Below are 23,553 nucleotides of genomic sequence, written 5' to 3' on the forward strand. Positions count from 1 at the left end.
AGGATTTGTCCATTTATTAGATGTGATTATGCTTGTTTGTGAATTATTATTTCTTATAGATGCATCCTATAACCAAAAATGGATCAATGCTAGCCAGGCTAAAGTATCAATCTTTGGTTAAGAACATTCAATTGCTTAAAGGAATAGTAGAACCTAAAACTAGGGTTGCAGACTTATATAACACTGTTGAATATCGTCATACCAATCTTGGTAACAGCCAAGTTGTACAGAGCAACTTAAATTTATTTTCTCAATTGAGAAAGAACACTTGCACTAGCATTGATCCATTTTTATTTTAACTTCAAGTTTTTCCAATTACAATTTATTTTGATAAATAGAAGTTATTATAAAGATTAAATCATGTAGTGCCCCCTCTAGGGCATTGTTGAACTCATCCTCAATCTTTCTCTTTAATTAAGTTTCACAAGAAATGCCAGATATGAGCTTCAGGCAGCCAATAAGGTAATGCAATTGTCTTAGTCTAATTTTGTTTACGAGGGAAATTAGGCTGAAAGGTATAAAAAGCTTTTACTGCAGTTATCTTAATCACATGCATTTCTGATTGAGTATTCATGGCAGCTATGATGCAACTTCATTGAGGTAGTCCTAGGCTATAATTGTACCTTAAGCACAATATATACTAGCAAATATACCAGGAAAAAAAATGGAAAGTGAGTGAGGAAAGGCTGGAGGTGGGTGGTCCTCATCTTTGTCAACTAGCTAGCTTCAAAGAGAAAATATAAAAGTGTTTGCTATTTAGTCATTAACAGCAAGCATAAAAGTGTTATCCTAAGAATATTCTACACTGAACGAATAACTACCTGCAGATGGCGGCTGTGTCTCATCATCATCATCACCTCCTTCCTCCCATCTTGCGTGCTCAGCATCATAGGCAGCCCTTAACTCCTCTATGATGTCTCGTGAGCGTGATGAACCTTGGCCAACTTGCACAACTGTCAATGGATGGTCCCTTTCCATTCCTGTAGCAAACACTTTTAAAATTAGTTACAATAGTAATAAATATCAAACGTTACAGTTGAAGATATGTAAACTACCTGGGTGTTGTGACCTAGCATCACTAGTATGGGCGGCTTGCACCTCCTCCCCTCTCTGTCGTGAACTTGAGGGTCCTTCGCCGACTTCTACAAGTGGCAATCGGCGTTTCTTACCCATTTCTGCGTCCAACAACTTTACAAAACAAAAAAACTGTTAATTATACAAAACAATCAATTGCATAAAATGTAAGTGACACAGATTGGGTAAAATAATTCATATTTTAATATCTAACAATATATACAAACATATATCCAAGTTTAAGAGCTTCTCTTTGCCAAACACTACAACCACAACGAAATGAAACCCTAACACCACACGATCATATATCCAAGTTCATAAGAAATGAATTTCAAATCCAATAGCGAAGAGGGGAAGGAATTGGATACATAATAAGTAAAAATTAAAGGAATTAACAATATTCATTGGAATTAACAAATTCAACAAATACTACACAGAGGCATTCCAACTAATTAATGAATGAATACGTTTTCATTAACAACTGTAACATCCAAACACATAATACACCACTAAACTATTACACTATTCATCCTCGGTGTACTCATCGTTGTTCTCATCTTCATTGTCAGACTCATCGTCAATAAAGTCATCTTCATTGTTTACTCCATGAAGATCTCTTTCAGCAATGATGGAGGCATCAATTGTCATTCCCTCTAAATCATCCCGAGCCCAACGAAGGTTGTCACTCACAACCTCATTAGTACTTATATTGTAGGGAACATTTTCAGAAAAACTATATGTGTCATCCTCCTCACGTTGGGGACCAACACCAGCATCAAACACGTCCCTAGCTTTAGTTTTGACAACAGTATACCAATCCTTTTGCCTTTTATCTTCCACATAAAAAACTTGTGTAGCTTGAGATGCCAAGACATATGGTTCATCCATCATTTTATCCCCACCATGTATGAAGTGTGTAAAGTTTACCATAGGAAACCCAAATTCATCAGTCTTATATCCTCTCCTATGTTGGTCATGAACCCATTTACACTTGAACAACACATGTTTCATATTGTCAGAGTAATTCAACTCAATTATATCACTTAAAATACCATAGTAAGTATTGCCCCCATCAGTAGCGACACTAACTCCACTATTCTGCGTTTTCCTGTTCCCCTCATCATTTACACTCCTAAATTTTAAGCCATTTATTACATAATGCTTGAACCGCTTTACATAAATATACGGCCATTTGGACAATGCAACAAGAGTATCACTAACTCCCTCCCTTTCCTTATCAGCACCAGTGAGGGACATCACCTAACATCAGTTGACCAAAATAAAAGAATTCATATCAGTACAATTAATCATACTTGAGACAGTGTTATAAGTTTAATAAGTTGAAAATGTCATACGTACGTGACCCCTAAACCAAGTACAAAATTTCTCCATGTGGTGCTTATATATAATCGCATCGGAAACGTTACGATTGTGACCTTTTCGAAGTTCATCCTCTATCAATCTTTTGTGCATCCTGTGCAGGCAATTGTATTAGGGTTAATAGACCTTACATACATTCAATTGACGTGCAATTATATTTGTATTACCCAATACTTACTCACGAAAGCGGTTGATGTTTTCGGAATTGAATAGAACGTAGCGATGGGCTTGGGTCCACTCTTTATTGTTTAGTGTCATGATCGAAACCACCCCCGTTGACTCCTCAATCATCCGGGTGGGTCGATTGAATATAGTTTCCACTCCTTCCATATACCGTGAACAAAATGTTAAGCTCTCTTCTACTATGTATCCTTCAGCAATAGACCCTTCCGGAGCAGCTCTATTTCGTACGTAAGACTTAAGACGTGAGAGATACCTATAAAGGAATGATAAGATTAATGACTGACAATGGTAATTCGAACACGCACATGAAACTAGAAGTTGATCAATAATATTACACACATCTTACCTCTCAATTGGATACATCCAACGGTAGTGCACTGGACCACCAATCTTAGCTTCAGCAGCTAAGTGCATGACCAAATGTACCATCACTGTAAAGAAGGATGGAGGAAATATCTTTTCCAATTCACACAATGTCACTGCAATCTCTGCCTCACTAGTTACAATATCTGAAACCGTAAGGGTTTTCGAACAAATTTCTCTAAAGAAGCAAGCTAACTTTATCAACGGCCTAGTAACATGAGATGGCAAAGAACCACGTAATGCTATGGGAAAAAGTTGCTGCATCAATATGTGGTTATCATTACTCTTCAAACCAGAAATTTTGCGTGCCTTCATATTCACACAGCGTGAGATATTGGAAGCGTACCCATCGGGCACTGTTACGTCCTTCAAAACTTGCAAGAAACCATCTATCTCCAATGAAGTCATATGAAAACATGCGGCCGGTATGGTATACTGATCATCACTTTTTCGTTGTAGGTGGAGTTCACTTCTTATCCCTATGTCCGCCAAGTCAAGGCGTGCCTTGTAATTATCCTTCGTTTTATCCTTCAAGTTCAATAGTGTGCTTAGTATATTGTCCATCACATTCTTCTCTATATGCATCACATCAAGATTGTGTCGCAACTTATGATCCTCCCAATAAGGCAATGTAAAAAATATACTCCTTTTCTTCCAACCACTTTGCTCCGCCTCCCTTCTCTTCCTTTTTTTGTAAGCAAGTTGACATTTCCTACCCAGACAACGTCCAAGTAAATGTTCAGTTTCCACAATAATGTCAGATGTGACTGGTGGTTCAGGAGCCAATCGAGTATCATTAGATCCATCAAATGACATACCATCTTTGCGGAAATCATGGTCAACATCCAACCATCGCCGATGTCCCATGTAACAAAATTTGCGACCATTTCTCAAATATCGAGACTCGGTCTTCACGGCACAAGAAGGACATGCCAACTCACCTTTGGTACTCCAACCCGACAAATCTGCATATGCAGGAAAATCATTTATGGTCCACATCAATGCTGCACGCAATTGGAATACTTCTTTTGAAGATGCATCATATGCTTGTACTCCTACATCCCATAACTCCCTTAGTTCTTCTACTAACGGTTCCAAGTACACATCTATAGCAATCCCTGGTGAGGTAGGACCAGGAATAACTAATGATAGAATCAAAGATGACCGTTTCATGCACAGCCAAGGTGGGAGATTGTACGGGACCAACATGACAGGCCACGTACTATGACTAGTACTCATAATTCCGAAGGGGTTGAACCCATCCGCAGCTAATCCAAGCCTGACATTACGAGGGTCAGATGAGAAGTGTAAATGCTTACTGTCAAACATTTTCCATGCATCTGAGTCAGCAGGATGCCGCATTACCCCATCATCAGTACGACCATTAACATGCCATTTCATAGAGCTAGCCAAATCGGGTGAAAGAAATAGTCGCTGCAATCTTGGCTTTAAGGGGAACCATCGTAGGATCTTCGCAGCTTTCTTCTTCCCCTTAGTGGATGAAGCATGCTTACTAGCAACAGATGACTCATTTGTTTTCCACCTTGAAGCTTTACAACAAGGACATGCCTCGAGGTTAACATTTTGCTTCCAAAACAGCATACAATCATTGGGACAAGCATGGATCTTCTCATAACCCAAACCCAAATCTCGAACTATCTTCTTAGCCTCATAATGGTCCTTTGGCAACTTAGCGTCTGAAGGAAGCATATCCATCAGAACTTGAAGCAACAGAGTAAATGACTTATTCGTCCAACCACACAGAGTCTTCAACTGGAACAACACGACAATGGCTGAGAAGATGCTAAATTTCGTACAACCTTCATATAAAGGTTTGTCTACATCATCTACCATCTTGTAAAACTTCTTCGCGTCATCATTTGGACCTTCACCCGGACGTTGCGCAGTTGGACCTTCTTCCATTGGTTCGGGTGGGATTTCATGCGGGGGGCACAAATCGTGCAACATCCCATGGAAATCACCATATGGATTTTGGGTTTCTTGCACATGAGAGCTCCCACATTCGGTAGCCGACGTAGCAGCTGCCGATTCACCATGAAATTGCCAAACTTTGTAATTTTTAAGCATCCCCGAAGCCCAACAATGCTCACGTACCACATTTAGCGGTTGTATAAGCAAATTCACACATTTCACACAAGGACATAAGACCTTCCCATTGCGCGCGGATGGAGCAGCAAATTCCACGAATTGGTTTACACCTTCAAAATATTCCCTTGTACCCCTCCGCTTCTCCATCCAACTTTTGTCCATTGCGATACAATATTTACTGAATTGTACCTACACCAACATTTGTTACTACAAAGATACTAATTATTATAATTACATTCATTTGTCATTTGTTAAGAACAGACATACCCAACAATGCGGCTATTTTCTAACAAAAATATAACACTTGTCCTAAACTAACGCAATGTGATAAGTTGGAAAAGTAGTTAAGCATAAGTGTTTACAAAATATGATACCTGAAATTATTGGTTTGCATTTACGTATAATATCTGGAATGTAAATGGATATTGAACAATTTAGACAAAACTCACGAATTCTTTATCTTGTTTTTCTTTGTTTGTTGCTCTGCATTTTACTTTGGTTTAGAATTTTGTGAGACTATTTACTATTGTAGCTTGATGCATTTAATGGATTAATACTACAAGATTTGAATGTCATAATATTATAATTATTAATTATTTTTTTGTCGAAGTCGCCTATATTTGCTTCTACGAAAAACAAAGACGCCTATAATCTCTCTTGGTCTGCCATAATTGTATTTCATTATTCTTTTGGACAGTCAGAACATGTTTTGAAGAATAAATTGTTGGAGTAAAAAAGAAAGAAAAAAGAAACACTTTTTTCCTACTTGAGTGCATGGTTGGTAAAGAAATACATGTTTTTTTTTGTTTTTTAAATCTTTTTTCTAAATGGTCTATTCAAAATTTTGTTGAATGAGCAACAAATGTCAACATTAGATTTTGAAATTTCTATGAAAGACTCCGTGAATTTAGGTTTCTTTTTTCTTGCAAATAATTATTATTATTATAATTGTTTTTGTATTGTCGTAGTATAAAATGTTTACATTTTCAGTGTCCATGTGTGTTTTGTAACAAGAAAAGAAGGTATATTGTTGATGATGATGACTTGTTCTATTTAATGATCTTTTGTTGTATATTTGCTTCTCATAGTGCTTATTACAAGTGGCTGTCTTGGATATTGCATGATAGTGCTAATGCTTTTAGATTGTTTTCATCCTCTGCAATTTTGGGCTTTTCTATGTTTTGTATGTAATTATATTCTTAAAATCTTAGTTAATCTACTTGGGTGATGAGGGGGGAAATGAAAAGAATGGCAAATGCCAAATGCCAAATTTTTGGCAGTTGGAAAACAGATGCCAAAATCATTGTTCCATTGGTGTTTCGAATCTCAAATTTTGTTCCAACACGCAACAGTGTGGTTCTACAAATATAACCGCATTGTGGCGTGTTGGGAAAAATAATTTTATTTTTTTATTCACCTAGGTGGACCCTCTATTTGTTTATATATTGATTTATATGCCCTCACACTCTCTCTCTCTTCCCTCTGCGTCATGTCTGTACTCTCTACTCTCTTCCCTCTCGAATCTCCTCTCTTTGATCACCTTGCTCTCCCTTGCGTCAAAAAGTTGAAAAGGGTCCTATAGGTTGCCTGGGCGGGGCTGGCTAACAGGGGCCAAGGTTGTGGAAGGGAGGGGCCCAACTATTAATAACATAAAATATACCTACGAAAACGAAAAGAATTTTGGGCCGGGGGAGGGTCCGATCCCCCTACTAGGTCCATCCCTGACATAAAATGATGTACTTTAACAACAAAAGACAACTAAATATCCTGAGAAAATTCAGACCTCCCAAACAAAATAAAAATCATTCCATCAGCATACTAACATAGTGACATGAAGTTGCAAAATATTTCTCTTTGTACGGGAAATAAGCGTAAATTATGGTTCAGCTTCAACCTGGTAGCGAATGTCAGTTTTTGATGCCCACTCTGGATGAAATTTTCACACGGCTTGTTTACTGTTTGCACCTGAAATTAAGAAATAATTCATATTAAAGAACATGAAAAGTTTTATGTCCAAAAGTTGTAATTGTGGCATATATAATGAGACTTATATAACTGTAACTTGTTTTGCCCATGTTAGAAACTTATATGCATATGCCACTATGAATCGTGTCAAAGCATTTTCTCCATACTCTGCCAAAAAAACACTGCTGCAACAATTTTTAAATGTCCTCGCTAAACCAAAAGGTGATATTAACAAACCAAAAATTAATGATTTTCAATGTATGGCTGGCCAATTAGAGTTGTTATAAATTTCAGCAGCATCAACATCTGCTGAGATATACTAAGTGAGCATTACTCCATGATTCTGTGCTACAGAGAGGCCTCTAAATTTATAAAATCAGTTATTCAGACGCTTCCTTGCATATTTCAGAATTTCAATGATTAAGTCCTGCCACGATTATTATTATTTATATATTTGGACTCAAGAGAATCAGAAAAGGTCAAACAATGAACGTCTTTAATTTTAGATACATCACTACCACAGATCAACTCCATCTACGTAGGTATTACCCAAATTACATGTCCAAAAGCTATCAAAATTCAACGAAGAATTACAAATAAAATAAAATATGGGCAGAAGCACACCTTTAGTATATCATAACAGCACCAGAAATGTGCTGAAAAAAAATCTTCGCAGATGTCTACACTGAAGCAGCAAGCCGGAACTGATTATTAACCATAGCACCTATAGTTATGATGCAAATGAGTTTAGAAAATTGAAAATGATAAAAGACAGTAGGAGAAGAAAACCAAAAAATAAAATAAAAATAAAACTAATCTTTGTATTGGTAAGTCACATATGTTGATAAAAACGGATAAATCAGAACATACTTGTGAATATCTTTTTGTTTTTGTCATACACAAATTTTTTTCTTCCCAATTGTGGTAGTTACAAAATTTATTGCAATTTTTCATTTCATAACTTCATTGAGGTCAGGATATTTTCATAAATGCATGAAATGTTTATAAATAGGAGAAAACATTAATGATACCATTCAAATATGACTATATATAGCATTTATGCAAGATACCATTCAAATATGAAAGGTAAAAAAAAATGTGATCAACTGAAACACAAAATATGCATAGAGAAGTTTCATTCACCACAACTGAATCTGAGGACAGTAGTATTCCATCAGCAAGTGCTAAAACTCCATATTTGTACTCACTAATTCTCCAAAAGTAAAATCATCTAAAGTACTCTAAGAACTTCAAGAATTGGGCATGAAAGACAAAGCCATGAATTAATGAATCATCTAAACAATGCACGTAATAGTACTGAAGTGAAGGTTGCATATCCTAATGAAGGCAGCAACCAAGACACGAAGTTAGGAAGATTAGTGTGGATAATTCTGAACAAACTGAAGTGTGGCAGACATTGCCATTAAATTTAATTATTATCATTCTTGTCTGATAATACACTGCCTTGGTTGCCAATAGCAAGCAAGCAAAAGCAACAAAATTAATATTACAAAACGTAAAACAACATTTATGTACCTCTAACTTAAACTAAATCTAACAAAAATATGCCAAACAGGGAAAAAAAAAATCTAACAAAAAACAATGATGACAAAACAAAACCCCAGAAATTGTAAAAATAAATGGGGAATTAGGTACCTCTAACCTTGAGGCAGTCTTTTTTTATTATTAAACGCCCACTGTCTGCCAAAGAAATATGGTATACTGAGACTGGAGAAAAAGACAAAACAGAAAGGAAATCAGATATCAGAAATCAATTAGGAAGACGGAATCTGAAAAACTGTGATGGGTATAGAAGTAAAAAGGTGTAAAGTAGCTCTTTGCTGTTTTCTGTTTGTTTTTGTGTTTCGTTTCTTTTTTCTGTTTGTTTCTTCCTCTGTAATCTTTGCTCTGCCTTGTGTTTTCATGACGTCGTTCTTGAGTATACTTCTTTATTATTTATAAAAAAAAAAAAAAAAAAGGTGTAAACATTGTAAGGAAAAAAAAGGAAGAAAGTACTTTCACATTTGTTGTTGCAGGGAAGGAACGACACACAAGCAAAGGAGAGACTTGGATTGCTTCCAAGGAGTTGCCTTCCCACCTACAAATCCAGAAAAAGAAAAATCCTTCAATTTTTTTTATTACACAGAATTGGCATTGAAATCAATCGATGACAAATGAAATCTACAACTGAATCCAAGAGAGAGTTAAAAAAAAACCAAAGTGTATACTTGATAAACACTGAGTGAAACGATTAGAAACGTTTAGCTAGGAATGCTCATTTAAGAAGCATAAAGAAATTGAAGAGACCAAAAATACTCTCTGCTTTCGACGCTGATAAAACAAAATTACCGATAAGAATTTTAACTCCAAAATACAAAACCAAATGAACAATACAAATACCCCAACAAAGACAGAGAGAGAAACATTTCAAAGCTACTAAGCAATTACACCTTCACATAGTTTCATTCCATCTGCCTAGTCCAAACAGGCAAAATATATTTTAATTAAAAACAAATATAAATGCAGTAACCCTATTAGACCAAATATACACACCAGGAAAAACAGAACCAAAACGAATTAAAGCAAATGGTGTCATTTGAGGTCAAACCAAGACAAATAATTCAATAATTCATTGGACCACCTCTATACTATATCTACAGACATGATTTTCAAATAGAAATCATCCATTCAATTCATGATTTCAGTTCAAAAAATATGTTTACGAATCTTTAGCCATAAATAAATATGGTGGCTTTTGTTCAGGGATAGGGATGGGTGCAACAAATATACAAGTCCTGCTATGTTAACTTCATTTTTTTTTTTTTTTGGTTGAACTTCTTTCAAGTGAGAGGAGTTAGAATTGCTTTAGTTAAGAGGGATTAAAAAATGAAGATCAAATAGTAAAGAAAGTACCAATCTTAAAAGAGAAAGTATGAGAAACATACTTTCATTAAACTTGTTCAATCAATACAATGGAACTTTTAAGTAGTTAAATTTCCACACTTAAAAAAAGATAAATTAGTAGTTACGTGGACCATTATCTGCATGCAAGCCATGATAAGGGTGTTCATAAATGATTTATGAAAATTGCATCTTGCTTTGGAGAAAGACGCAAAAGTTTTTTAATATGATGGGAAAAGTCAAAGGCGAGAAATTTGACTTTAAATTAAGGGAAAAGAAGTTCATTATCCCATATATTATTAGGTGGGAGCACGGTCCAAGTGCAGTAGGTGATCCGCTTATAAAATGAATCAATGTGTCATGCACATAATTTTTTCTCACATTGAATAATTCTTTCATTTATCAAATTCTGAGAGTGAGACACAGTTCAAGTGAAGCAGAATGCAGCAAACATGCCAAAAGGCCGAAAACTCCCTTTATGAAGGAACTATGTCAATTCCTCTACCCCAAAAAAACAAAGAAATGAATTACTTAAATAGTAATTGGAAACTTTTGCAGAACAATTATACACACGACAAGCATGTATACTACTGAAATGAGAATGGGAAGACGACTTTGCAGCCAAATCAACAGCAGAGACAAAATTGAACCGTGTGGACATTAGCACCACTTTATTATTAGAAATCAGGAAAAGAATCAATGGATTAAATTTATGTGCAGGTATTGTACCAAACACCTCTTACAGTCTCACCTGGGGAACACAAACCACAGCAGCCAAACGCATCCAAGTCTTAAGTAATTTCAAACACAAATTCAAACCCTACTTAGTTCCAAGCTTGAATTTCTAAGATTGGTCAAGATTCAAGTTTCCTTAAAGCAATTTCACATATATATATACACACATTATATTAAATTAAAATAATGTGTCTATCTTATATTAAAAAAAAGAACACCAAATATATTTTCTTTCCAAAAACAAAATACCAAACATCTCAATATTGGTGTCAGCATCACAAAAAATGGATTATGCCTAGACTATAAAATTAGGATTAGGCAATACTTTTGTTTAATTCATCGATTAAGAAACTAACATAGAGAAATTGTAGTTCATTGTTTTAGACCAGTTTTTTGGAACTGGAATGATGTGTTTGATTGAGTTAAAAAAAACAAAAAAAGTTGCCGGCAAATAAACTGACAAAAAACGCACTGACCTGACCATGCATGTAGTTTGAAGGGTCAATTTGGGATATTTTATTTGTATTGACTTATTTTGTTTAAAAATTAATAATTAAGTTAAAGTAAAATATAATTGTACTTATATAAGTAATACTTTAAATAAAATTATAAATAACGCAATGTTTAAGTTTAGATAAACACACAGTGAATGGTGATTAGGCTAAATACATCTTGACATCAATGGTGGGGAAAAATGTTATATATAACCACGAACCATTACACAAAAAAAAATCTCACAAGAGTCCTCTCTCGTACCATGTGTTAATTCCATGCATGTAAGTTTCACAAAAAAAATGTCGTATGAGACACCTTTTCCTGTTTTATATTTATTTTTTATTTTTTTTTTTTTAATTTACGAGTGTTAGGCAGCAGGATTGGGTTGGACTTACACTCACTGAACCCAAGTCCATTGAAACCAAATGGGTAGGGTTTTTTAACTGTGACGGGTCGGGTGAAACCCAACCTGTCCCTTTCATTTTCTATGATTCAATCAGCCACCTCCCCTGCCATTCTGGAACTCTCTCTCTCTCTCTCTCTCTCTCTCTCTCTCTCTTCAAAAGCATTATGGTCCTTTAGCTCTCATGCCCACCGTAGGTATTGCCAACCATTGCCAGGAACACCACTAGTAGCCTCTCTATTTCTTTCTCTACCCTCCCCTCTATTCTCAACCTTCACAATTCTCCCTCACCCTTCTTCTTATCTCAATTGGGTCACCATTGGTTTTGCGTTGTCTTTAATAGTTTGGCTGATGACAGGTAAAAGCAACAAGGGAGCTCATTACTGTAAAATCGTTAAGAATGGTCCAGCTCCAGCTTAATTGCTCGGGGTGCTTTGGTTTATCTGTGGGTGGGTTTGATGGGATGGGATTTTTGGGTGGATTTTGTGATGTCCTTTGTGTGTTTCATTCAGAGTCTTGTTTTGACAACTTCTGTGGTTGATGGTTTCGCTGTTTTGTTGTTGGGTATGTGTAATAGTGATTGACCGTGCGGTATTTGTGATCGCTAGGTAGTGTTTTGGTGAGTTGGTTATGCATGAATAAAAGCTAAAAAGTTCTTAGCATTTGGTCATGGACTTCATACAATTCTTCTCTGAAATATTTATCAATTTTCTGTACAAAGTTTCTTTGGTAATTAGACAAAATTAGACAAGAGTTGGTGTAACAGTTGCTAGGGCGACAAAGACCTGTCTTTTAAGTATCAGTTTGGACCCACAGAAACCTGCCTTTTTTTGAGAGAATAATGGAAGCACTAGTGTTGGTGACGTGGTACACCTTATTGTTCAACAAAATAAAATTTTCAGGTCAATACATGCCATCTTCGTGAAACCCATAGGTCTTGAAAAGAAAAAAACTGTTAAAAATAGCCTGAGCATGACCTCATTCCAAGTTCTACTGGTATACCACTCAGCCATATAAATATACCATCTAGGGTTAGGGTTAGGTACCCAAAAAAAGGCTAACATTTTCTCCTACTTATCATCTAGTTTGGATGAATAAAGTGGAAACCCAAAAAAAAAAAATTCAGGCACCCATTTCCACTATTTATAAAGATCAAATAATTGGTTTTCCTAAATTGATCAGCTAGGGTTTTGGAGGATGAAGAAACGGCAAGTAGTAATGAAGAAAGATTGCACAGGAGGGAAAAACTCTACCACATCATCTTCAATGGTAAGAACTGTGAGGTATGTTGAGTGCCAAAAGAATCATGCGGCAAATATTGGTAGCTATGCTGTGGATGGGTGCAGAGAGTTCATGGCAAGTGGAGATGAAGGGACAAATGGTGCGCTTCTGTGTGCTGCTTGTGGTTGCCACCGGAATTTCCATAGAAGAGAAGTGGAAACTGAGGTAGTTTGTGAGTATTCACCACCTACTTTCAATGATTAGATAACTATATATGGAGATATAATAGCCCTTATGTATGTGTGAATAGCTAGAAGGTAGTTTGTGTGATTTTATCATTTTACCGATTGCTATCATAATAGAACAAATTGTTGTTGCAAATCCTCATCAACAGATCATATGACTCTTTTGTCAGAGGAAATTTCTCTTTTTAAGTATTGTATTATATATGATTTGATGGGTAAGATATCAATTGAGAAATCAAACTACAAGTACTTCATTCTTCAGGGGAATATAGTTTCTTTTCATTTTTATTTCTTTTATCATCTTAGCCCAACTCCTACTCTAAGAAAAGTGAAAAGGAAAAAGAAGGATAAGAATGTAGCCAAATTTTGATTGTTATATTAGAAGGAAGATGAAAACTTTGAGATTTGTTTGTATTGGTACAAAAGTATACATGTGAAGAATAAAAGCAAAGAGATGGAGATATCCATTTTTGGCTATATTAAATTTGTTAAAGTTAGCTATTCCACCCAAAATATAGTCTCTATCCTTATAGATGTACAATTTCCAAATTAAATATGGTTCTTTATTCTTTAGCGTCTGATGCATGAATTGTCAATTTTTTTCCCTCTTTTATATTATTATTTTTTTGTTTTTAAGTTGTCTAATAATGAGTACCATTGGTTTTTTATATGCAACTAAGGAAGATGAAACACGAATAGACAGGAAAGGAGGAACTTCAACCAATATTTAGATCCTTATGTCAGCCAATAATTCATTTCACCAAAACAAAGCCCTTTATAGCAAATGGAATTTTCTTCATCTTATCAAAGCAAATAATTTGGAGTAGTAGCTTACATATCAGGCATGGGACCCTAAGTTAATAAGATAGTTCAATATCCTTCTTTACTCCATTTAATTTTCCTTCATGATATTATCTCAATTTCAGTTCTAAGAGATATGCAGTGATGAAAACTAGGATACTCAGTTATGTCTAGCAACCTTGAATGAAACACTCGATCGGTGAGTTTTAATTGTTTCTAGAAGCCAAAAAATTGTGAGAATTCCTCTTTCTTGATTGAAGATGGTTTCTCTTTGCAACAATCATTTGGTATTTGGAATATAATATCCAGGAAGGCCCACATGCCCAGTCATGCTATGGCCACATTTTTATTTTATATATAGTATTACTGAATAAGGCAACTATATTTGCGCAAGCAGCAAATTTTTTTAATGTTGTAGAAGTGACCCGTGTTTTTTTATTTTTTTTATTTTATTTTTTATTTTTTGGTTTTGTTTTAGTGGTGAGTGGAACTTATCAGAAAGATAAAGAATAAGATAGAAGATTTCATATAGAATATTGTACCACTATTAAATTAGTTCAAAGTGAAGTTGTGCCTAATGTATATTCCTTCAGAACAATATAGGATATTTTCATTTTGAGATCCATATATCCACAAAGATAAACTTTCACAAATAAAGCAAAAGAAAGTGGTAAGACAGTCAGTCATTGAAGAGACTGGTTTTCTCCTATGGAATTCATAATCTTACAGTACTACCCAACTAGAGAAGAAAGTGGTTTGGACAAGGAACAGTAATCTATTGCATCAAAGAATTAACTCGCTCATCAATGTCGGGGATAGAATCATTACATGCAATAATGTTGAGTAGATATATTGGTTGACCTAGCCAATATGAACTATGAAGTTTTCCAAATCACATCTTTTAATTTCTTAATTCTATCCAAACTATAAGAAACATCATCATCATCATCATCTTCTTCTTCTTCTTCTTGGTTTTTTCCTTTTCCATTTTGTTTTTCCTGGGCTATGGGTACTTGGGTAGTTGATTTAAGTCAACCAACCAAATTAATCACAATTTATTTACTCATTGTTGTACTATGTAAATATATTGTTGACCCACCTCTTCATCCTATTGACAAAGAGTAAGAAATGCTCGGTATGTAATTAAAGCTGCACATGTTATTTTTTATTATCAAGTCAAATTACTAATTAACTTTTACTGTAAATAAAAATGAAATTTTACATCGTTTATTCAAAAAACAAAGAAATTTATTACTTAAAAACTAATTCGAACTCAGTTCACACTACTAATATGTCAATTTATTATGGGGATTAATTAAAAATCTATGTTAATAGTTAATTTTGAAATAAATTAAATAAAACATAAGTCACTAATATTATCAAAATTGAACTATAATAGTATTGTAGCAATAAAAGACAAACAATTCTCTTTAATAATGTGACAGAAGTACACTGTTTATGACCGAGTCTTTGTCACAAAAATAAATTATGCCAGATGACTCAAATATATTTGAAAATAAATAATGAACATTATTTTTAAATTTCTTAAACCTTTTGATATACATTTTATTGAAAATACGATCTAAACAACTTCAAACTGTTATGGTTGAGTTTTACCTAGAATAAAGTATATTCTAACAAATTTTATATAATTTATAATATTGGTCATAAGAAAGATTTATATTGAGTCACACGAAATAATAAATAAATTGTGTATATATGTTTTAGCCATATATACTCAATTATGATAGATTGATGATATGGTCCCAAATCTGTAATTATGATCAGGTCTTTAAAGATAATGAAATTAGAGTAGGCCATGGGTATATCTCTTCCAATCAAAAAAGAATATAGAATAAATACAAAATGACAAAAAGAGAGGAAGGTGGGTGCAACTTTAATTGCACAAAGTCTGGCTATGTACAAGGCTACACAAGCAAATTGCATGTCAAATTTCCTTTCAGATACCCCATTTGAATATCTTTGTAATTAATTTCGAAAAACAATCTAGCAACAACAACTGGACAGAATAGAATTATACAAAAATACTCACATGGCCAACCAAAAAAAAAAACAGTTCCTTCATGACATGTCTGCACCAAGATTGGAAGCAAAAGAGTGGGGAAGCAACAGTTGGAGCTGAGGGTCCCACACCAATACAAAAAAGAAATGGGTCCCATATTTGACAAGAACAATTCCCTAAAACTAAAAGCCGTACATGAGTTTTGGATTGTTTCGTGCTCATTTTCATACATCTACGGAAATATATAGACTATATAGAGGAAATTTATGTAAAAGGGGCCCATGATGGTTTTAGATGGAAATGGGTGTTGTGTAAAAGGCAAGCAAAAATTACACCTTGGTGGAATTTGTATGTGCATTAGAGGAACGACATTTCTTTGATAAGGGAATTCAAGACAGACACTCATATTTAAGAGGCTTTTGCTCTGTTTCTTTTAATTTAGTGAGCACAGTGACATAGAACTAACAAAAAATCTAAGTAATACTATTCAGTCACTGGAACAAAACCAGCTGAGGAAAGTGGAAAAACCTAAGACAAAACTGACTGCAAGACAAAACTGATTAAATAGCATGGTTTAATGAACTTTGTGATAATTGACATTCAATTTATGACAAACTTGTCATTTCTAGCTGGGGTATCTTGATTTTCTTTTGAGAAGCATTATGTCAACAACATTTTCACAACAAATTATAGATGGTTGGTTATTATTGGTTATAATTTTAATCTATCACTAAAATTACTCTTTTGTCCTCACCAATAACAACCTGTAACAACCTACCATTTAAAATTTGTTGTGAAGATATTCTGGACATAGCATTTCTCTTTCTTTTTAGTTGAGTTTGGTTGGTTTTCAAAACTTTTCAATTTGACAAAGTTAGATTGGATTAAAATTAAATTTTTTTTTTTTTTTTGAGAATCGGATTAAAAATAACTAAAATTATCCTAATTTTAAACCAAGTTAATTATTAGTCCAATTATGTGCTCACTTACAATTGGTTAACTCAAACACCATACCATACAAAGTAAAACATTATAAAGACGAGATATGGTGATCCATGTAAAATCGATCAATGGAATAATTTGTCTCACAAAAAAATCACTGGGAGGGTTTAACCTATCAACCCTAAGGTAACAAAATTCAGTAGAATAGAATAGAAGTTTTATTATAGACTTAACTTTAAATTTACAACTACCTCATCATGTAATACTTACTAACATGACCCCATGCAGCAATTCACAAAACCTTCTATTCTAGACATTGTTGGTTGAATGTAAACTAGATTGCGAAAACTCACTTCAATCATTCAAAACTTGAATTGGATTCGTTGTTGATGCATTAAGAGAATATTGGAAGATTTTCAATGCTTGTGTACAAAACACGAAACACTAGATCAAACAGTTGAAAGAGACGGAACAAGAAATTAAATCTACAGGGAATCTTAATGAGTCGAGTTGTAATTGAGATTCCTGAAACTATGGGTCTTTTGTGCTTGAATCTTGGCCTATCTAGAACTTTAACTAGGCTTCAAACACACTCAAGACTAGGAATGGTAACCGAAAAAAAAAAAAAAAAAAAAAAAAAAAAAAAAAAAAAAAAAAAAAAAACATGAAAATAAGAAAACACAAGCACAACAGAAAACCAAAGTAATTTTAGCAAAGAATATATTATTTATCTGATTTTCAACTACGAACACATCTACAGAAGTTCACAGTATAGAAATCCTAATTATTTTTGCAATGATAGATAAAACAAAAACCAAAAAAAGAGAGGAACAATAAAGGATTAAAAAAAAAAAATACCCAAGTCAGTGAGTCACAATGAGTCAGTGACAGAGGGGAAGTTTGATATATATACCCAAGTCAGTGAGTCATAATGAGTCAGTGACAGAGGGGAAGTTTGATATATATATATATATAGAGAGAGAGAGAGAGAGAGAGAGAGAGAGCAGTACGATGAAAGTTGTAAGCTATGTTTAGGGGGGAGTTATTGTTTATCGTTGGCCTTTATAGTAGAATTAGTCGGGGGCTTGAGAGGCCGCAGTTTACCCTGTGGTGGATGTCAAGGGTTCGAGTCTGCTTATCTCCAATTCGTAAACTTAGCCGATACAAAACTATATGATAGCACCAGATTTTTCCAATTCGGCAGTTTGATCTATGATTTCTCATTCATGGACGTTGATATAAATATATATATATATATATATATATTTGATACAGGTCGAGTATGGGGCGGGTAAGACTACTACCTGCAACCACCCTGAACCCGTTATGGGTGAGATTTTTAAAACCCTTCCGACCCCATTTGTTTTACAGATCAGGTAAAACTTGCCCCATTAGGGTCAGGTCAGGTTGTGTACTTATGAGTCGGGCTATTTTTGCCATCCCTGCTCAAGACACACCAAGATTTCTAATTTTGGTTACACAAGGTCACAATTTTCCAACCTAGTTCTATGGATTCAATAACATAAAAGAATCATAACCACAAAACTAAATCTTAAGGGATGTCAATGGGTTGAGCTGGAATCGAGTTGGAGTCAAGAGCACGTAGACCTTGGCATATCTTGAACTTGAACTTGGCTTTAAACCCGCTTAAGACACACTAAGATCTCTAATTTTGGTTACAAAAAGTCACATTTTGCAAACCTAAACCTATGGACTCAACAACTTGAGAGAAATAGATCCAAGAAACTAAATCTACATGAATCTCAATCGATTGAGATTTAGGCTCAATGGTTCGAGATTAGTGAATCTCAATGGGGTGAGTTGGAGTCGAGATTCTAGAAACTTTTCGTCTTTTGCACTTGAAACTTGGCCTTTTCTTGGATGTGGACTTGGCTTCAAACACACTCAAGGTACCCTAAGATTCCTAATTTTGGTTACACAAGATCGCGGTTTGCAAACCTAGTCCTGTGGACTCAACAACCTTAGATCAAACCCAATCCAAACTGATCTATCCATAGTCCAAATGAAAAGATTTTCTATCTTTTATTTAAAAGAATAAAACCAGTGAAAGATTTTCTATCTTTTATCCATAGTCTTATCTCCCTCTGTCCTCATTTTCTAGATGATACTTGTCCAAAATTTTAATCATGTCATCTTGAGTGGCATATTAGTTTTTAATATTTTAATTAAATTGATTAGTTTTATTCAATTTTACAATTAATTCCTCTTTTTCATGTTTTGCCCATTTAACTCGTCTTGAGTCTTTCTTTGAAATTTTTAAAACTAAAAACATTGGCTACAAAGATGTCCACACATACTTCTAAAAGAAACAAAATTAATGTCTTCTTAAATTAAAATTTCATGGTTAGGCACATCAAAACACTTGATTTTATCTAAGTATTAAAAACTTAAGACACAGGGGTCAAGCATCATACTTAAAACAGTCTTGCCTTTCATTTCAAAAGCACGTTTCAGAAAATGAAACAAACGCATTAACAATGTGTAATGAATCAGATTACAAATCTCACACTAGAGAGAGAGAGAGTACATACCCTTTTTACCACCGAAAGCCTTGTCAACCAGCCTTGTCGGCGATGGGCTCGGCGGCGTTGGGTATGGGTCGCCGATGGATATGAGAATTCCGCAGGCTGAGTTGGGTTCGGCCTTGTCAGCGTTGGGATCGTCGGCGCTGGGCTGGTCTCTCGGCGTCGGTGTCGGTGGAGTTTTTTCTGCAAGGATAAAAACACAGACACAGTGTCAAATGGGTTTCTCTGAAGAAAGAAAAAAAATTAAAAAAAAAAATTGTGATAAAGTCAGGGTTTTCTCTTCATCCTTACCTTCACTGGCGAGTCAACTCAACTGACGGACAAAGCGCAAGCAAGAGGTTCAGATCGGATGGAGGGTGAGGGTTGAGGTCGGAGATGGAGGGTGAGGGCTTGAGAGATGGAGGCTTCAGATCGGACGGAGGGTGAGGGTTGAGGTTGGAGATGGAGGATGAGGGCTTGAGATCGGACGGAGGTGAGGGGTGAGATCGGATGGATCGCAGATCTGGGATGGGTTGAGATCGGATGGAGTGCTTGAAAGGTGGAGGCTTCAGATCTATCGGATGGAGGGTAGTTGATGCGTTGGAGAGTACAGAATAGTAATATTTATACTTCCCCTAAAGCCGCATTTTTAACATGCGGCTATAGGGGAAATCTGAAGCCCCGTTTCAAAAACGTGGCCCTATCCCTTTCTAGAGCCGCGTTTTTAATTGTTAACACGCGGCTTCAGACCAACCTTGAAGCCGCGTCCTAAAAACGCGGCTTCAGGGACTCTAGAGCCGCATTTAAAAAATGCTGCTGCAGTAAAAGAAAACAAAAAAAAAAATAAATAAGAGTTTGTGAAAAAAGGAAACGCAGAAGTCCTGAGGCCGCGTTTTTATCTCCAAAAAACGCGGCCTCATAACCGGGCTATGGCCCCGCGTACAAAACGGGGCTTTAGACCCAACTTGGGCCACGTTTTTGAAAACGGGGCTTTAGCCTCAACTTGGGCCGCGTTTTTTATGGCCGCGGCCTCAAAAACGCGGCCCAAGGCCCCCGTTTCTTGTAGTGGCATTTGTGATTCCTAAAGTTTGCCCAAGTGACATTGGCCTCTCAAATTTCAAAAACAGTGCAGTATTACTGAAAAAAGGGCATGCTTTTAAAGGTTCTTTTTATGATCCATTAGCAAGTGCATACAACACATTTGCCAAATCTACTTCATTCTTGTAATTGCTTAAAACCTGCTCGAGAAACATGAGGTAACATTAATTGCATTGACATGTTAAGAAAGAATGTATAATGCATTATTTCTTTGATGAGGCAACCCAATGAATACCTTCCAACTTGTTACTAACATTTCCATATATGAATTTCGTACATAGATCAAAGCAGAACATGAATGTAACACCCCATAAATTTTGTTACCAATTAAATTATTATACGTAAATTTTATAAAAGGCCTATAATTAAATGGATTAAATTAATATTGGGCTCAAGGCATTAAAAATAAGATAAATACTAAGGAATATGAAGCCCAAGTTAGGTGGCATAAGTAAATATATGGACCTTGAAAACCCTAGCCTTTTTCCTCTTAAGCTACACGTGTATTTACTGGTGGTGCCTCCTTTTGCTTCAGCCACTTCACATTACTGAACCTTGTTTTGCTTCACTGTGGTTGTGAGTGGAGACTAAAGGTATGACTCTCTTCTACTCTAAACTTAGGAAAATTGTGATACTCAATGGCTAGCTTTTCTTCCCAATCTTATAGGAAGAATCTGTTAGTGGTGTACCTAATAGCAAAAAATAATAATAAAAAATAGGGGCTGCTGTTATGGATCTAAGGATAGGATTATGTTGATAGAAAAAGGGTGTTATGTGAACATTATATGACCGTATATGGCCTCACTAAATGTCACCACCGATCCGCCATGTATCTTCACGTTGTCCTTGTTCAATACGTGTCCAGCAACTTCCTTGTGTTTTGGTGGCATCAAGGGAATACTAGGCAATTGGATGGATAGATTAAGGTATATATTAGGTTGATCACATGTCCATCTTTCTGCCGCATTAAAGTTTCATGCATAGATTATATTAATGGAAAAGGGCTGCATTATGTTATTTGATACCTACCTCTGCATCTAGTGATACTAATTTATCATAAGCCACTGAGTATGCAGCAACTTTTTAAGCCCAAAAATCTGATTACGCAGCAATGATTTTAAGCCAAAATCTGATTAGGTAGAGCAAAAAGATATGATTATGCAGCGGTAATTGTAAGTCCAAAAATCTTATCAAAGCTGGAAGTGAATTGGATAGTTAAGTGATTAAATGTTGAATTTTGGATATATCAATATTGTCTAGGATAAAACCATTAACTGTGAAAACAGATTTTTTTAAGTAGGAAAATTTGTGTATTGATGAACCTATTTTTGGTGTTGCTAGGTTCTAATTCTACTGAATTATTGTGATTCAAGGAAGGTTGATTTCTTTTATTTTTGCAACTAAGAGGTAAGTGGTGTTTACTAATTTTGGGGGTTTCCCCAAAATGGTGTTGATTATTAAACTATTTTATATCAAAGAAACAAGTGGATATTTTATATATGAATTGATATTTTATAAATGTTTGGTGTGCACATTGACTATTTGTTTATGAAAAACTTGAGGGACAACCTAAATTTATCTAAACTTGTATGTGCGATATATCCTTATATTTTCGAGAATTATGATTGGATTATTTTTGTGAGCATCTTGAATGGATTTTTTATGTGAGCATCTTGTATATGTTTTGAAAACCTATGGCAAGTCGTGATTAGAAGCTCAGTATGGTATTTAGTCCTTCACAAGGGACAATCATACTGCAGCTAGTCCTTAGCAAGGGACAGTCCCAAAAGGGGATAGTGCACATTTGATAGCTCCTTAGCAAGGGAGCATACTATTGAGGATCCAAAAGGAAGCTCCTTAGCAAGGGAGTGTATCTTTAGGTTCCAAATGAGCCATCCTTAAGAAATGGGATGAAAGGAGGTTCCAATCCCAAAAAGGGGACATCACAACCCTGTCAACGGGGCGTAAACGTTGACCACGAGAAAAACCTAGGAAATTGTTTATGTGATGGTATTAATATATATATATATATATATATATATTATGATGGCTCACAATATAAAGATATTATTTTCTTTTACATGAAATATTTGATGACAAAATATTGATGAGTTACAAGTTGTGAATTTGTTGAAAGAATTATTTATTTGAAAGGTTTGATCCCACACCCTAATATTAGTAAATTCCACATATTGAGTTATCTCACCCCCCCCCCCCCTTTTATTTTCCCATTGCAGATACATTAGAGGGATTACTGGAGTAGAGATTCTTGGGAGACAGAAGTTATGAACTATTTTTGTAGAACTAAGGATTTTATTATTATTTTATGGCATTAAATATTGTATTGGAGAATTATTTTAAGGATGTTTTGTATTTGGTGAATTAGAGCTCTGACTTTTGTGATGAGATTCAAGGTTGCTAGTTTCTTTTATTTAATATTTTCTTATGGATTATTCAGATTAAATAGACTTTTTTTTTGCTTATGATTTTGGGGCGTTACAATGATTGTCTTAATTTCATAGAGAAAATAGCACTCTTCAGACAATAACATTGGTTTGTGGAATGATCAGACCCTTGATGCTATTCAGATTTCTAGTTCATGTCAAAGGACTGGGATAAAGGACTTGGGATTGGTCTAGGTTCTTAAAACGTTTAACATGCCTTTAGCTTTGAGGGTTTTTTTTTTTTTTTTGGGTTTTTGTAGTGAGATGGTTAACTATAATTGTTGTTGGTAGGCAATATTGGATATCTAAGGGAATTTAGAACTTGAACTTCTTTCTAGGCCAGGCCTTATGGGCCACTTCTTCATTCTTGAATTTTTAATTGCGCTGCCTTGTCCTCGTAACAAATCAATTCATATTATAACTAAATTGATTAGTAGGTTTTTATAATTATCTATGATGGTTACTCTTATAAACCTTAACTTATATATATATGTATATATTAATGCAAAATTCTTAATATTATTTACTTCGAAGAGCTTTAATAATCATAGCAAAAGAATTTACTCTACAAATCATTTTACTAGAAAATTGAAGGAGAAATACCAATACCAATGTTGGAAAGCCTAGCTCTTTTGGACTAAAGCAT

General features: G+C 34.9%; 3 protein-coding genes across 4 annotated transcripts in view; 2 read left to right on the forward strand and 1 right to left on the reverse strand.

Moving 5' to 3' along the window:
• LOC115988529 overlaps positions 1-22,845 on the forward strand; it is a 39,993-nt gene extending 17,148 nt beyond the window's left edge. For both annotated transcript variants that reach the window (XM_031112100.1, XM_031112099.1), the window contains exon 5: positions 22,701-22,845. The gene's annotated coding sequence lies outside the window, so the exon portion shown is untranslated. The remainder of the gene's footprint in view (positions 1-22,700) is intronic.
• Positions 1,597-5,271, reverse strand: LOC115990760. The gene is made up of 4 exons (XM_031114553.1): positions 2,984-5,271; positions 2,633-2,890; positions 2,434-2,548; positions 1,597-2,334 (listed from the first exon to the last, which is right to left on the reverse strand). Exons 1-4 carry the CDS (start codon positions 5,269-5,271, stop codon positions 1,597-1,599), a joined length of 3,399 nt encoding a protein of 1,132 aa, XP_030970413.1.
• LOC115988531 (mini zinc finger protein 3-like) lies at positions 12,619-13,223 on the forward strand. Its single transcript, XM_031112102.1, has one exon. It carries the CDS (start codon positions 12,806-12,808, stop codon positions 13,091-13,093), a length of 288 nt encoding a protein of 95 aa, XP_030967962.1. The 5' UTR covers positions 12,619-12,805; the 3' UTR covers positions 13,094-13,223.
• Positions 22,846-23,553: the final 708 nt, after the last annotated feature.

The sequence above is a fragment of the Quercus lobata genome, chromosome 5 (genome assembly GCF_001633185.2).
Source record: "Quercus lobata isolate SW786 chromosome 5, ValleyOak3.0 Primary Assembly, whole genome shotgun sequence".
Taxonomy (NCBI): domain Eukaryota; kingdom Viridiplantae; phylum Streptophyta; class Magnoliopsida; order Fagales; family Fagaceae; genus Quercus; species Quercus lobata.

Excerpts from the sequence above, each read along its gene's own strand:
- LOC115990760 (XM_031114553.1), bottom strand. The coding sequence starts at position 5,271 with ATGGACAAAAGTTGGATGGAGAAGCGGAGGGGTACAAGGGAATATTTT. Across the intron at positions 2,891-2,983 it reads TGGATGTATCCAATTGAGAG|GTATCTCTCACGTCTTAAGT; the intron begins GTAAGATGTGTG and ends ATTCCTTTATAG. Across the intron at positions 2,335-2,433 it reads GTACTTGGTTTAGGGGTCAC|GTGATGTCCCTCACTGGTGC; the intron begins GTACGTATGACA and ends AACTGATGTTAG.
- LOC115988531 (XM_031112102.1), top strand. The coding sequence starts at position 12,806 with ATGAAGAAACGGCAAGTAGTAATGAAGAAAGATTGCACAGGAGGGAAA.